The sequence below is a fragment of the Mchenga conophoros genome, linkage group LG23 (assembly GCF_057382185.1).
Source record: "Mchenga conophoros isolate Kocher_MC1m ecotype Shallow Benthic linkage group LG23, M_conophoros_male_GT1.1, whole genome shotgun sequence".
NCBI classification, from domain to species: domain Eukaryota; kingdom Metazoa; phylum Chordata; class Actinopteri; order Cichliformes; family Cichlidae; genus Mchenga; species Mchenga conophoros.
In genome coordinates, this window is record NC_140547.1 from 45363859 (window position 1) to 45377037 (window position 13179).

Consider the following 13179-nt stretch of genomic DNA (forward strand, 5'->3'; position numbering starts at 1 on the left):
GGATGTCAAACAGGTAACTTTGATCACATTTCAATGACTGACACATGAAGGTCTAACCGCTCTTCATAATCTGCTGTCCTGTTTGTTGCACCGTACTTTGTATTCATATCTTTTAATATCTGCCTTTCTCCCAGAGTCTGTCCTCCCGTCAGTCTTCCTTTGTGGACGCATCAAACTCAGCTGTGGCTCAGAGGAAACTCTTCCTCACTACGGGGAACTCTGAGGTTGGCTTCAGCTTTTTATGTTTAGTTCATGTGAGAATCACAGAAAAATGCTGATATGAGTGGAAGGTTCTGCTGGGAAATTGGCAAAGAGCAGATTATTGAACAGCGAGGCAGACAGTTCATTTCAGTGATGCCAGTTTATTAGAAACGAGGACTGTGGGGCTGCTGGAAGTCAGGACGGCCGCTCTCTGGATAAACCTGACAGCTGAGGTGGAGAGCAGGATTTATCCACAGACGGCTTCTTCCAAGCAATTGTCCTGAACACACCTGAGCTGAGGGTTACACAGTGTGTCCTGTGTGATCTCTGCTTTATGGTGGTTGAATCTCACAAATGTGACCATCAGACCTGACGACTTATTTGTGATGTTTTGATTAAAAATATCCTGGGTGAGGTGTTTGGGGCCTGTCCCATGAGGAGGAGTCTCCAGGGCAGACCCAGGACACACTAGAGAGGTTATATCTCTCAGCAGGCCTGGGAATGCCTCAGTATTGTCCTGGATATGCTGGAGGAAGTGGTTGTTTAGGGAGGTCTGGGATTCTCTGCTTAGACTGCTGCACCTGTGACCCGGGACCAGATAAACAGGAAATGGATGTTTGAAATTCAAAGAAATCCTCTTTTAATAATGAGGAAAAAAGACAGCAGGAGATCCATCGCAACTAACAAAACACTTCAAACACATCAATGCATCAACTTTAATCAACTTCATTTGGTTCAAATGAAGGAATCTAACAAAGCACTCACTAAAATGAAACACCAGTTAGTTTCCCGAGCTCAACAGGTCGAACACCTGAGTTTGGTTTGCGGTGCAGTTTTTATTTCTTCTAGATAACTTGGGTTATTTGCACAGGAAGGTTTTTAAATGTATTTCTTAAGTACGATCTTATATGGGGGTTGATTTTATAGCATAACAGAATAATGTAATAACTCTAATAGAGTATAAAACATTTGCAGAATGAAGTACAAGGTGAAGAAAAGTCAGAACGTCCCTATTTGAAAATACAGCCTCAGAAGGTCAGAGATGGACAGATTCAGCTACAGAAACATGTGGCCATTTTTTTAAAGCCATAGAGCATATTACAGACGACACAAAGAGCAAACACTGTAAACTTCTAACCACAGACCTCACACAGCTCACACACGTCAGAGTGAAGCTGTCATTTCCTGAAGCTTCCACACAAGAGAACTGGCAACAAGGTGGAGTCCTCATGGATCACTAGCAGAGAAATGTGGGTGGGTGCCAGACCACATGGACTGGACTCACTTTATTTCATACAAAGGAGCAGACTAATGCTGTCATCCTTAAAGACTAACTAGAAACAAGCAGTGCGCTCGCATCGACTCGACTTGTTTTGCAAGTTTGAAGTGAGATGGTACTTTGGAGTCAGCCTCCCGAGATGATGGCTGGTTTTTGAGAAAAATCTCTTATTTATACAATGAGCAGCAGACTTTCCTGACTTGCAGAGGTCAACGTCCTCCTCAGTCATGCGCCATGAGTGGCACAGATACTATTCATCAAATAACTAACATGGCCTTGATTGTTACTCCAGAGACTTATCTGCGATGTAGCTTTATAGCATTTTCATTAGCAATCGTATGATTTGTGTTACAATGACCTTTGTGGACGGGCCCGGACCCCCAGGCCTCGTCCGTGACGCCGACGGTGAGCGCAACGTTTTTGTTTTCTTGCGCTTAAAATAACCTGATCAGCGTTCTGCGGACGGTTTGTTTACATTTCTCACATCTGTGATTGTTCACACGGGTTGGACACGAGCAGAGAGGGCTTTCAAGATGAAAAAGCCAACGTGAAACTTTAACGGACGACAAAGTTTTTCAATCAAATCTCCGTCACACCCTTCCTTGACCTCATCACGTTATCCACCTTAGTCAAGGAACAGTGGTTCGGGAAAATATGCATTTGTTTTTTGGACCAGTTTAAAACGTATCTCAACTAGTGATGTGCGGATCGATACTGAAATATCGATTCCTCCGATACCCGTCATTGTGTCCGGCCCCTTGGCGTGCACACTCACAACAATGGCTGAGCGTAAACAGAGTCATGTGCAGACGTATTTTACCTCCACGAACAGCTGAGACGTGGTTTGCCATACATGTGGCAAGAATGTGAGGTGTTGTGGTAACACCGCTGACCTGGTCAAACACCTCAGAGTGAATCATATCACAGAATATGACGAGCGTATGTTGAGGCGAACTGAAGAGGAGGAGAGGGAGAGGTGCTGCCAGGGCGAGACAGACGTCTCTCACGGAGTCCTTTAATGCTGCAGGCAGGCAACAAATAGCCACAACTTCAGGTTTTTCATTTCTATATGATAATTCTGCATCATTAAGTGATAAGAACAAGTAATCTGATGTCCTGTGATCATTACGACGCTATAATTTGAGATAAAATAAAAGATAGAGTAAAAAAAATAAGTTTTTGTTCAGAGTATCGTATCAGATCAGTATCGTCGATACCACCCTGAATTTTACTTGGTATCGGATCAGAAAGGAAATCAGTGGAAATCAAATCCTGCTTCTACAGGTGTCCAGTTCATTCACTCTGACCCCTCCAGATAAGCGTTGCCAGTTCTCACTGTGCTGTAGATCACATTTTCTTGTGTTTGGGGTTATAACGGTTACTTTTGAGGTCTGTGTTATAAAGCAAGTTAATCCTGAATTTAACTGGAGAAGACAAATTCCCACTGCGTGGTGTAGTGCACAGCCAGGCATTCTTTACATTAGTTCGTTTGACAAAACCAAAAAGCCGAAAGTATTTACTTGGAGTTTGGTTTGATGAAATAAGTGCCAGAATCAGTGAATACAAATGATTCCAATGACATGAAAACTGGTCGAAGGACAAATCCCTCAAGAAAAGCACGACTAGCACATTAAGTTTGTTTGTAATCATCATCATCTCTAACACCATGCGCACAACAGTGATTTTGTTACAGAACACTAAGATAGTAAAATCTGGGAAATGATGATATTTCTTTCCAAAACTTCCTGTCTGGAAGACATTAAAGCTGCTGTGCCACCTGCAGCTTCTTTCAATCTATGTTATGTGAATATATCTTTTTTTTTTGGGTTTGAACATCCATTCAAACTCACTCTCTGCCTAGCAAGTGTCATTCCCTCATTTCCTTGGGGTCCAGCTTCACATACGTGGCACTGAGCCTTTTCCTTTGTCACCTCTTTCTGCTACATGCCTAGCCTCCCAGTTTCTTGGTCTATTTTCTTCATTTCGCTAACTACACTTCTTTTTCTTTGTAAATCTCTTCCTTCAAATACTTTCAAAATCACTTCTGTGCAGAGAAGACGTCAAACCCCTTCTTGGCAGTTTATCTCAATAAAGCTGTACTATCCCAGCCATCTGGTAAGTCTTCCCTACTACCCAGAGCCTGTTTATACTCCTGCATGTCTCTGCCTTCACTCACTTCCTCTTCTTGATGTCCAAACTCATCCTTCAAACTACCATTTGATGCTGCATAGCTGCATTCTCCCTGACACCTCCTTGTCTCCTGTCTTTTTGATTTCACCTTCTGCATAATATTTAGTTGCCCTGTGTGCAGCTTCCTCCACTTTCATATATTTCTACAAGTTCCTCCCTGTTCTTGAAGTATGTGTGCACCACGGCCATTTCCACTTGGAAAATCTGCCCCACATCTGTCTTTCTAGATTTCTCTCCTAAACACCACACCTACCCAACACCTCATAACCTCTGTTCCCTTCACCTAAATGTCCATTGAAGTCTGTGTCAATCACCACTGTAGTATGTGGTCTCTTGCACACAAAATGTGTCTACCCTCCACCTCCATAATATGAGTCCGCCAGCCCTCCCATTGCCAGTCATAGTCCATAACAAGTCAAAAACATAAACAGCTCGAACGTATTATTTATTTAAAAAAGAGAGAGAGAGAGAGAGAGAGAGAGAGAGAGAGAGAGAGAGAGAGAGAGAGCTCAGTTGTCCTTGCTCTAGCATCAAGAGTCAGTGACTGGCTGTTCACTGCAGGCTCAGCAGTCCAATGGCCGATCAGCAACAACACAAATAAAAAAATAAGACACGTTCTTGATTATGACAACAAACCACATCCAAAAAAATATGACAGCAACACTTTAAGTTTTGTGTGCATTCATCATGTGCAACTCTGCAGAAAGTCTCATGTCAAGGATGTGTGGACAGGGGGGCTATTAAAAAGTTCCAGTATACAGAATAGAAAACCATCAAATGAATGAAATAAAATCTGTTGTCACAGTGGTTTTTGAAGGAACAATTACTTCACAGATGGACAGCCTCATTATATTTTAGTTAAATCTGATGATACACACTTCACGTCACCCTAGTTACATGTTTTTATTTGCCATGTGTATGTTATCCAAGGGAGGAAAAAAAAGAAAAAGAAAACTTTTGATGTGTCCAGACATTTCTTCACATCAGCTGCCAGCAACCAGTTTCAGCATGTACAACTGTTGCAGTAAGTGTGCTCATGCAGACCAACTATGCTGGTCCACTGTTCTTAATGGTGCTGCATGTTGAGAAAGAAGTGAAACAAATGTTTTGTTTAACAAGTCCACTAGTGTTAGAATAACTTGGCATTTCCAATCTGTTTCTGCTGTAGTTCAATGAAAGGTTTCAGTTACTTAAGTTTGAGAAAAACCAAAAAAACCGTTGGCCAGCTTCCCTCAGGGTCACTCCACGGTTGATGACATGGTCCACTATTGTAGCTCTGATGTCATCAGCAATTCTATTTCTTACTCTTCTTACCCGTCCTCTCCCCCCTCCTCGTCCTCCTCTTGCTCCTCCTTGTCCTTGTCGTCCTCTTCATCCTACTTCTTCACCTCCACGTCCTCTTCCTCGGCCTCCTCTCACTCTTCCTGCTCCCTCCATTGTACTCCACACACAGAGCTTACCTGTATCATAGTGCTTAGGCTGATTGCAAAGTGAACTAATTATCTAAAAAAGCTTTCACATGTGGCAGTGTGCCAGACAGTTGACAAAATAGTGTAAATAATGGCCATAAATGTGTATAGTTTTGCTAGGAGTGCGTTGATCATTTGGAAATTGAGTGCAAAGCAGTGAGTTGTGTTTACAGTTCTGCAAAAAGAGTGCTGTGCAGTGGATTGTAGCTACAGGTTTGCAAAGTGTGTGTTACAAAATGGCAAACTGAGTGCAAAGCAGTGTTTGTGCTTTTAGTTTTGCACACTCAGTGAGTGGTTTTGCTATAAGTATCAATAGTTTTAGGAATTGTGCTGTAAGAATCACAGTTAGGGTTTAAGCATTCAGAAAAACCTGTAATAAACGCACACGTATGCGTCTTCAGCATTACTGGGTTTCTGCAGCTCCTGGTTTCCTGTTTAATACATTCACACAAGCAATCAGACGCTATGAATCGTTCCACAATGTTTGCAGTCACTTTTCTTATCCCTCCTGACTCAAGAGCATAAAGCGATCTACGTTAGCTCTGGGAATTCTGACGGTCGTTCAGTAAATCTTTGTTTAATCTCTTTATTTGCTTTTTGGAGAAGTGAAGGTACAAAAACCTCGTCAATCAAATTTGCTTCGGTGGACAGAAAACAGCCGTTGTAGACTGTTTGGGGTTACCTTTTATAAGTATTGAATTTTCAAAAGTGAAGTCAGTTCTTCTGACCAGGTTCAGACCAGGATGAACACAAGTATGATACTGGACCCACTAGAGAACTGGTCCCAGCTGTGGGTTCACCTCCTCCTGCTGAACTCATAGGACAGACTCTAATGTAGCATCACGTTCATCGGTCACTCCTGACCTCCTGTGAAGCATGACGGATGTGTAATTAATGACTTCATTATTTGGGGCATTATTGCTCTAAAAATCATATTAATAGTATTATTATTATTGTGCTTTAGGCTGCACTGATAACGCAGAGGTCTCTTCTTCCTCTGGGCTGTTTAAAGGGCCAGTTTGTCCAAAGCTGTGTATATACCAGCTGCTGTCAGGCTTCAGATGTCTGCATTAGTCCACAGTCCACTGTTTGTAAGCCATTGCTTTACTGCAAAAGTTCCCATCTACTGTAAAGAAATGGAGATAAGCAGGCACATAATATGAAAAGGCATGCTGTAGCTGACTTTGTCTTTTCTGATCCATCGGTTTGTGTGGCTCTTTCCACAGGAGGGACCTAACCCACACTTTATTTACTTATATGATAAGTTTAGTGGAGTGTAGTGCAAAATACACAGTGTTTACTTTTAATTTAACAACATGAAGCTGCATCAAGTTTCCATGGTGACTGCTCAAGAAATTCTGCATTCATAAATAAACATCAGACTGTCAAAAGAGCTCATCTGTGCGAGACCACCGAGCTGAGAGCATTTTCAGGTCCAGATCCCCCGTACGCCATCGTTGGAGAGCAGTTGACGTTTTTCTTCCTGACTTTGATTTGAACACGTTTAAATGGAAAAGAGTCAAGGAATCTATAAGCCTATCAGGGTATGTGACGCTTTTGCTTTTACTGCATTTCAGTAATTTGAAGAATTTGATGTCGTTTTAAAAGTTGACAAACTGAGAATCATTTTAAGTAACAATGACTAAATTGCTATTTCTTTGACAGGTGTTGTTCAACACACCGATTTATGAAACAGCTGTAAAGATCTGCTGGTATCTTCCGGGCTACAAGGCTCAGGTTAGACCCAGATTCATGCAAACCAAAGCTGACAGAAAATATCAGGTCATTTCTGAGGACCTGAGAGTGGTGGTGATTAAATGTCTCCTTTACTTTTAGGTTGCGATAATGACGGAGTTTCTCAGACTTCAGCAGGAAGATCTAATTCCACCGAACCTCACTGCTGAAGATCTGAGAGATCTTTTGGTGGAGAAGAGCAGGGAGACGCTCAGAGAGCAGTGAGTTACTGTCACGCCTGAAAGTCTGTTTGTGATGACGTGTAAGTGCTGAGAGAAAACCTCTGCTTTGCTTTCTTTTGAAGGCTGTGGGAGTTTGAGTTAGAGGATTTTGACGAAGAGGAAGCCAAACCTCTTCTAAGGCTGGTAAGACGAGAAAACCCACAAGACTTTTTTTTCATTACGTGCACATAACCTTTACACATAAGCGCACTGTAAATGTGTTTTCTGTTTCAGGTGTGGGCGGTGAACGTCAGCAATAAAATGAGGGACGTTGAATTTGAAGCCAGGTTGCTTCTTCAGTTCCCAGAGGCCGTACCTCCTAAATTTCAGTGAGTCTCATGTAACATACAGTTATTAACCCTGTAAGACCCAACCCATCAAAAAACAGCCAGAAAATTCAGATTCTTTGGAACTGAGATGTTTATCAACCCTTTAAACAAAAGCCACACATGAGTTCTTTGCTATGTCATGTTGTGTATGATTTACTTTTATTGTGTATTTATTTTTTGTATCACATTTGATACACTGGGTGTTTTTGGCAACTTTTTGTTAACGACAATGTTAACTTTAGACTAAAAAAGAGTTTTGTCCACAACATTTAGAAATTATAGCAAGTATTGATCATGTTGATGAGATCGAGGTCTCAGAAACTCATGTATGATACAAAGGTGGTTACAGGGTTAACAGTCCAGCTACAGTGTTTCAATATTTAAATGATGCTTTGAATATGTTTAACAGATAACTCTTATCATGTTTTTCTACAGAGCACCTAAACTCCTCAGCGCGGTGAAGGATTACGTTGAAATCCTGAAAAAGAAGCAGCAGGAACAGCCTAACAGCAAACTGCTCACCGCGCAGGAGGTAGTGGTCGAGGTAGTTCCCCGCGTTCTCCAGGGCTTCTGGGAGCTTCCTCCTCGTCCCCTCCTAAACATGGCCTCCCAGAGTCTAAGTATCCTCTCCACCAGTGTCACCAAGGCCACTTTAGATCGTGTCTCCAAGAGCCTCACGGCGATGGAAACACAGGCCGTCTTCACCCGCTCTATCCGAGACGATCTGGTTGACAGCATCCTGACGGAGATTAGACAGAAATTTCCTGAAGAAATTCTGTCTATCCAAGTTGCAAACTTTGCACCCCTGTTGCTGAAGACCATTGCTGATGTAGCAAGGATCCGGATATGTGAAATCTTTGAGCCCCCTTCAAGTCCTGATGTGAAGAGCACAAATGGTGAGCGCTCCTCTGACGGCCTTTCAGTGGCAAATGTTCCACCAGCCGAAGAAGCTCTGTCAGAAAGTGTTGCAGAGCCCGACGTTCCCTGTGAGGAACTTCTTTCTGAAAGGGCATCCAGTCTGAGTACTCGAGACCTTACGATCGAAGGAGCTCTGTCAGAAAGTGTTGCAGAGCCCGACGTTCCCTGTGAGGAACTTCTTTCTGAAAGGGCATCCAGTCTGAGTACTCGAGACCTTACGATCGAAGGAGCTCTGTCAGAAAGTGTTGCAGAGCCCGACGTTCCCTGTGAGGAACTTCTTTCTGAAAGGGCATCCAGTCTGAGTACTCGAGACCTTACGATCGAAGGAGCTCTGTCAGAAAGTGTTGCAGAGCCCGACGTTCCCTGTGAGGAACTTCTTTCTGAAAGGGCATCCAGTCTGAGTACTCGAGACCTTACGATCGAAGGAGCTCTGTCAGAAAGTGTTGCAGAGCCCGACGCTCCCTGTGAGGAACTTCTTTCTGAAAGGGCATCCAGTCTGAGTACTCGAGACCTTACGATCGAAGGAGCTCTGTCAGAAAGTGTTGCAGAGCCCGACGTTCCCTGTGAGGAACTTCTTTCTGAAAGGGCATCCAGTCTGAGTACTCGAGACCATACGATCGAAGGAGCTCTGTCAGAAAGTGTTGCAGAGCCCGACGTTCCCTGTGAGGAACTTCTTTCTGAAAGGGCATCCAGTCTGAGTACTCGAGACCTTACGATCGAAGGAGCTCTGTCAGAAAGTGTTGCAGAGCTCGACGTTCCCTGTGAGGAACCCTATGGCGAGTCCAAATCCTGTGTTGAAGGTGAAGATCATATGATCAACGGATCTTGTTCTGAAATTGGGCCGGTTCCTGATGTTCCTGATGAACCTTTTCCAGAACCTGAAGCCAGAATGAAGTCCGAAGACCGTCAGATCAAGAAGAAGAAAAAGGGCTTCTTCAAAAGACTGAGAAGTCTGTTCTGCTGCTGTTGCAGACCAAAAGTCACCGACTGACACTGAAGCTGTGACCCAGTGTTGGTGTTGCAGTAACTCTAAATATGTAAATATGTTCCTTAATGATTGTTCTTCATGTTTTTGGGGGTTTCTTTAGTTTTCAGTGGGCTGGGTGTTTTTTCTCCTCCGTGTTCTTTACTTGATTCTTGTTCATAGTTCCTGATTTGTTTTCCTAGTTCTTGTTTCTTAGTTTGTAGTTTCTTGAGTCCACCTGAGTTTCCAGCAATAAAAGCTGCCGATTCAAGTTTCATTCCACGTAAGAGTCCTGTGTTTGGGTCCTACTACCTGCCTGTCACAGCACACCATGACAGAAACTTTATAAACTCATTCATATTTCTACACGAGTCTCCAGCTATGTTAAAGATTTTTTTTCTTTCAAACATTTGTAAGAATCTCTTATGGTTCTCAAAATACTTCCACAAGTCCAGTAAGTGTAGTGCAGTAACATATTGATGGTATTATTTTTAATAATTATTTATTATTTTTAATGCACTTTGAACTGAAACTGGTATATAAAATGTACTTCCTGTAGAAAATGCAGTGTGAATGCTAATAGCTGAATAGCTTGAGTTGAATTTTTATAATTGCTGAAATCTTTGGTGAAAAACATGTTACAGTTTTTGCCCGTTGCTTGAACACATTTTGCAAAACGTCGCTCATTGTGCCAAAACTCTAAACACAAGTAAACATGACACATCAAAATATACCATTCACATCTGTGCCAAACTGAAACTCTGCTGTCGAAACCTAACATTCCTCTGTCAAGATGTAACTCTGTTGACAAAATGACACATACTTGCATCACATGCAGATCAGATCAGGGGGACACACTAGTCTACTTCATATAAAACACTGCAGTCTTTCATTGTCATTGTTTATTCTGAAGGCACATTTTCAGGAGACACAAACAACCAAAAAAAGCAAATAGGCCTACTCAATATTGTCCACTGCAGCACCATGAATTCAGATAAAGCAAAACACAAACATAATACAGTAATAGAAAAAACACTATACTGTACACACAAAAAATCATGACAATTGTGCATACGTGGGCTCATGGATCCCGCCGTCTGTTGGGGTCTGGCCACAGGACCTCATCGACATCGCAAGCAGTGTCTTCTCCACCTGGGCACCGGGGAAAATATCCTCTTGCATGTCGAAACCATCCATGGATTGCTGTCACCTGAATGTAAATAGAAATATATGTGGTGGCCCCTAGAGACAAAACACGTACAAACTCCAAAGCACATTTCTAGCTTGAACTGAACTTCCAAAACAGAGCTACCTAGAACAGCGGTCCCCAACCCCCGGGCCTCGGACTGGTACCGGTCCGTGAGTCGTTTGGTACCGGGCCGCGAGAGTTGAGGCTCAGGTGTGAAATGTCTGGTTTTCAGGGTTTTTATTGCTTTTCAGCGTTATTTTGTTATCGTTTTTATCATTAACTCGGTTTTCCTGGGTCTTTTCACGTGTGTTATGAATAAATCTTCTTTTTCGGTACCGGTACTAGTTTTATTTTGTTGTATTTATCCGCGACACCTTAAAGGCCGGTCCGTGAAAATATTGTCGGGCATAAACCGGTCGGTGGTGCAAAAAAGGTTGGAGACCGCTGACCTAGATCACGTAAATGACACAATTGAAAGCATGAAAGCATATGTGTATTGTTTGTGTATTTATGCACAAGCATTCATATATATTCAAATCATTAAAAAACAAAAGTTCATTTGCCTGTTACTACCACACACCAAATCTGGTCGTTGGTACTTGGTGAACTGAGAGACACAACAGCAGAGGTCACTATTAATGCTATAAAAGAGGCCTTTGCAAGACATGCAGTTGCCGAGACTGTGGTATCGGACAACAGGCCGCAAGTTTCATCAGAACAGTTCAAGCACTTTGCTAAAGAGTACCAGTTCACACATGAAACGAGCAGCCCCAGGTACCCCCAAGCCAACGGGGAGGCAGAACGCGCTGATCGTACCATTAAAGACTTGAGAGGACTGTGACTACAGCAGAGCACTGCTAGCGTGCAGGGCCACCCCACTGGAACATGGGCTCTCACCGGCACAGTTGCTCATGGGGAGACACCTGCGTACCTCTCTGCCACAAGCTGCTGCGAAGCTGGTGCCAAAGTGGCCCGACCTACAGGCTTTTCGCGAGAAGGATGAGGAGGGGAGGCGTGAGCAGGCAAAACACTACAACCGCAGACATAGAGTCAGGACAGAAGGTGTAGATTACTACTGAAGGAACCACTGGAGCAGTAGTTGGACCTGCCAGTGCTCCCAGATCTTATGTGGTAGAGACAGACAGGTTTTCTAAGGAGAAATAGGAGCCACCTCACACCAACAGGGACTGTTACCAGATCTGGTCGAGCGGTGAGACCTCGTGTAAGATTGGATGTGTAATTCTCTGAAGTTATCCATTCAGGCCCTATTCAAAGCTGGCTTAGGCTGTTAGAGATGTTTACAATTATGTGTTTCGTTTAAATGTAAGTGAACAAGTGAGAGATGTGTATCATTTTAACGTTTGATAATGCTCTGCATTCCTGTTCTTGTGAGCTGAGTGAGTCATTGTGAAGTATGTCTTTAGCTAAAAGGAGGTGTAGCGGGAGACTACTGTACCCATAAGGCTGTGTGTGTGTGTGTGTGTGGGGGGGGGGGGGGGGGGGGGTATGATCTAAATTATAATATTGCTGACTGTCTGAGGCAAAATTTCCCCAAATCGAATCGAATCGAATCATGGATTGAATCGATTCGGGCAAGGGCGTCGATTTGGCATGGACGGAGGGGACATGTCCCCACCAATATCCAGCGATTATTGAATTGTCCTCACCAATAATTTGATCTCTTCGAGTAAAGAAAAGCAAACCTGATAGAAAGAAGAAAAAAAAAGATCTGTCAACGTCTCATTCACCCAGCGGTGCCGAAAGAGTTAAATTACGTCCTGTACTGGAGTCCTACCTCATGTGACAAATATGGCCAATGTGATTGGCTGAACCTTTCAGGGAGCTCTGTTGAGTTTTAGCAGCGGCAAGCCTGCGCTCCCAGGAGGAGAGGAGGACGGCAGCAAAGAGGAAGAACCTGGATATAAGAAAGTATTTTTCAGAGAAACCTGTAAGTCACTTAAAGCCAAGTTCACTCATAATGTCACGGTCTGGCTGGCAGACCGTGGGGGTGTAGGGAAGGAGGACACAGGCGCGGTGCTCTATGTACAAGCAGTGCGTTTATTTACAGCGATGGACAGACATGACAATAAATCCCGTGCTCTCCCGACTCCCGTGACGTGTCCTCTTCCCAGTGCTAGTGCTCCTGTCTCCGCTTCTCCGTGATGAGCACCCCGTGCTCGCTGTCCTCTCGTCTCCCCGTAACTCCTGGGGACATAAGAGAGAGGAAGCCGTCAGACACACAATAATGCAGCAGACTCAAACTAGGAACTGGTCGAGAGACTGACGTGAAGCCACGCAATGATCCAGCGTCGGAGAGAGCTCCACCACACTCTCAAATAGCTCCTCCGACAGGCCTGATCAGCTGCAGGTGTGGCCAATCACCTGCCAGGGCCACACACACACACACACACACACACACACACACACACACACACACACACACACACACACACATGTCTACAAGCAGGGAGAACGAGGGACAGCAATACAAAATACATACATTATAATATTAGTCCATAACTGCTCACATAAAATGTGTCCGTCACAATAACGTTGCAGGCTATGCTAGGCTTTGGCCCACATCAGTCTAAAACTGTATGTAACCATGAATAACGTGTTTTGGAAACTAACAGCACAACATGCAGCACTGTTAGTTCTCTCAGTCTCAGAGCAGCGTTTCTAATT

The 13179-nt window shown here is 43.6% G+C and overlaps 1 protein-coding gene and 1 long non-coding RNA gene across 2 annotated transcripts; one reads left to right on the forward strand and one right to left on the reverse strand.

The window, feature by feature from the left end:
• Nucleotides 1-5620: 5620 nt before the first annotated feature.
• Nucleotides 5621-10058, forward strand: LOC146548117 (uncharacterized). The gene is made up of 7 exons (XM_085266317.1): nt 5621-6683; nt 6805-6876; nt 6976-7094; nt 7178-7238; nt 7329-7423; nt 7859-8600; nt 9090-10058. Exons 1-7 carry the CDS (start codon nt 6648-6650, stop codon nt 9330-9332), a joined length of 1368 nt encoding a protein of 455 aa, XP_085122443.1. The 5' UTR covers nt 5621-6647; the 3' UTR covers nt 9333-10058.
• Nucleotides 10059-10464: 406 nt separating this feature from the next.
• LOC146548118 (uncharacterized) lies at nt 10465-12902 on the reverse strand. Its single transcript, XR_014890926.1, has 3 exons — nt 12780-12902; nt 12290-12699; nt 10465-10515 (listed from the first exon to the last, which is right to left on the reverse strand). It is a non-coding gene; the product is annotated as an uncharacterized LOC146548118 (long non-coding RNA).
• Nucleotides 12903-13179: the final 277 nt, after the last annotated feature.

Bases quoted from the DNA above. Each gene is read 5' to 3' on its own strand.
- LOC146548117 (XM_085266317.1), top strand. From the start codon at position 6,648: ATGGAAAAGAGTCAAGGAATCTATAAGCCTATCAGG. The intron at 7,239-7,328 runs GTAAGACGAGAA...TTTCTGTTTCAG, and splicing joins CCAAACCTCTTCTAAGGCTG to GTGTGGGCGGTGAACGTCAG. The intron at 8,601-9,089 runs GTTCCCTGTGAG...AGTGTTGCAGAG, and splicing joins AAAGTGTTGCAGAGCCCGAC to CTCGACGTTCCCTGTGAGGA.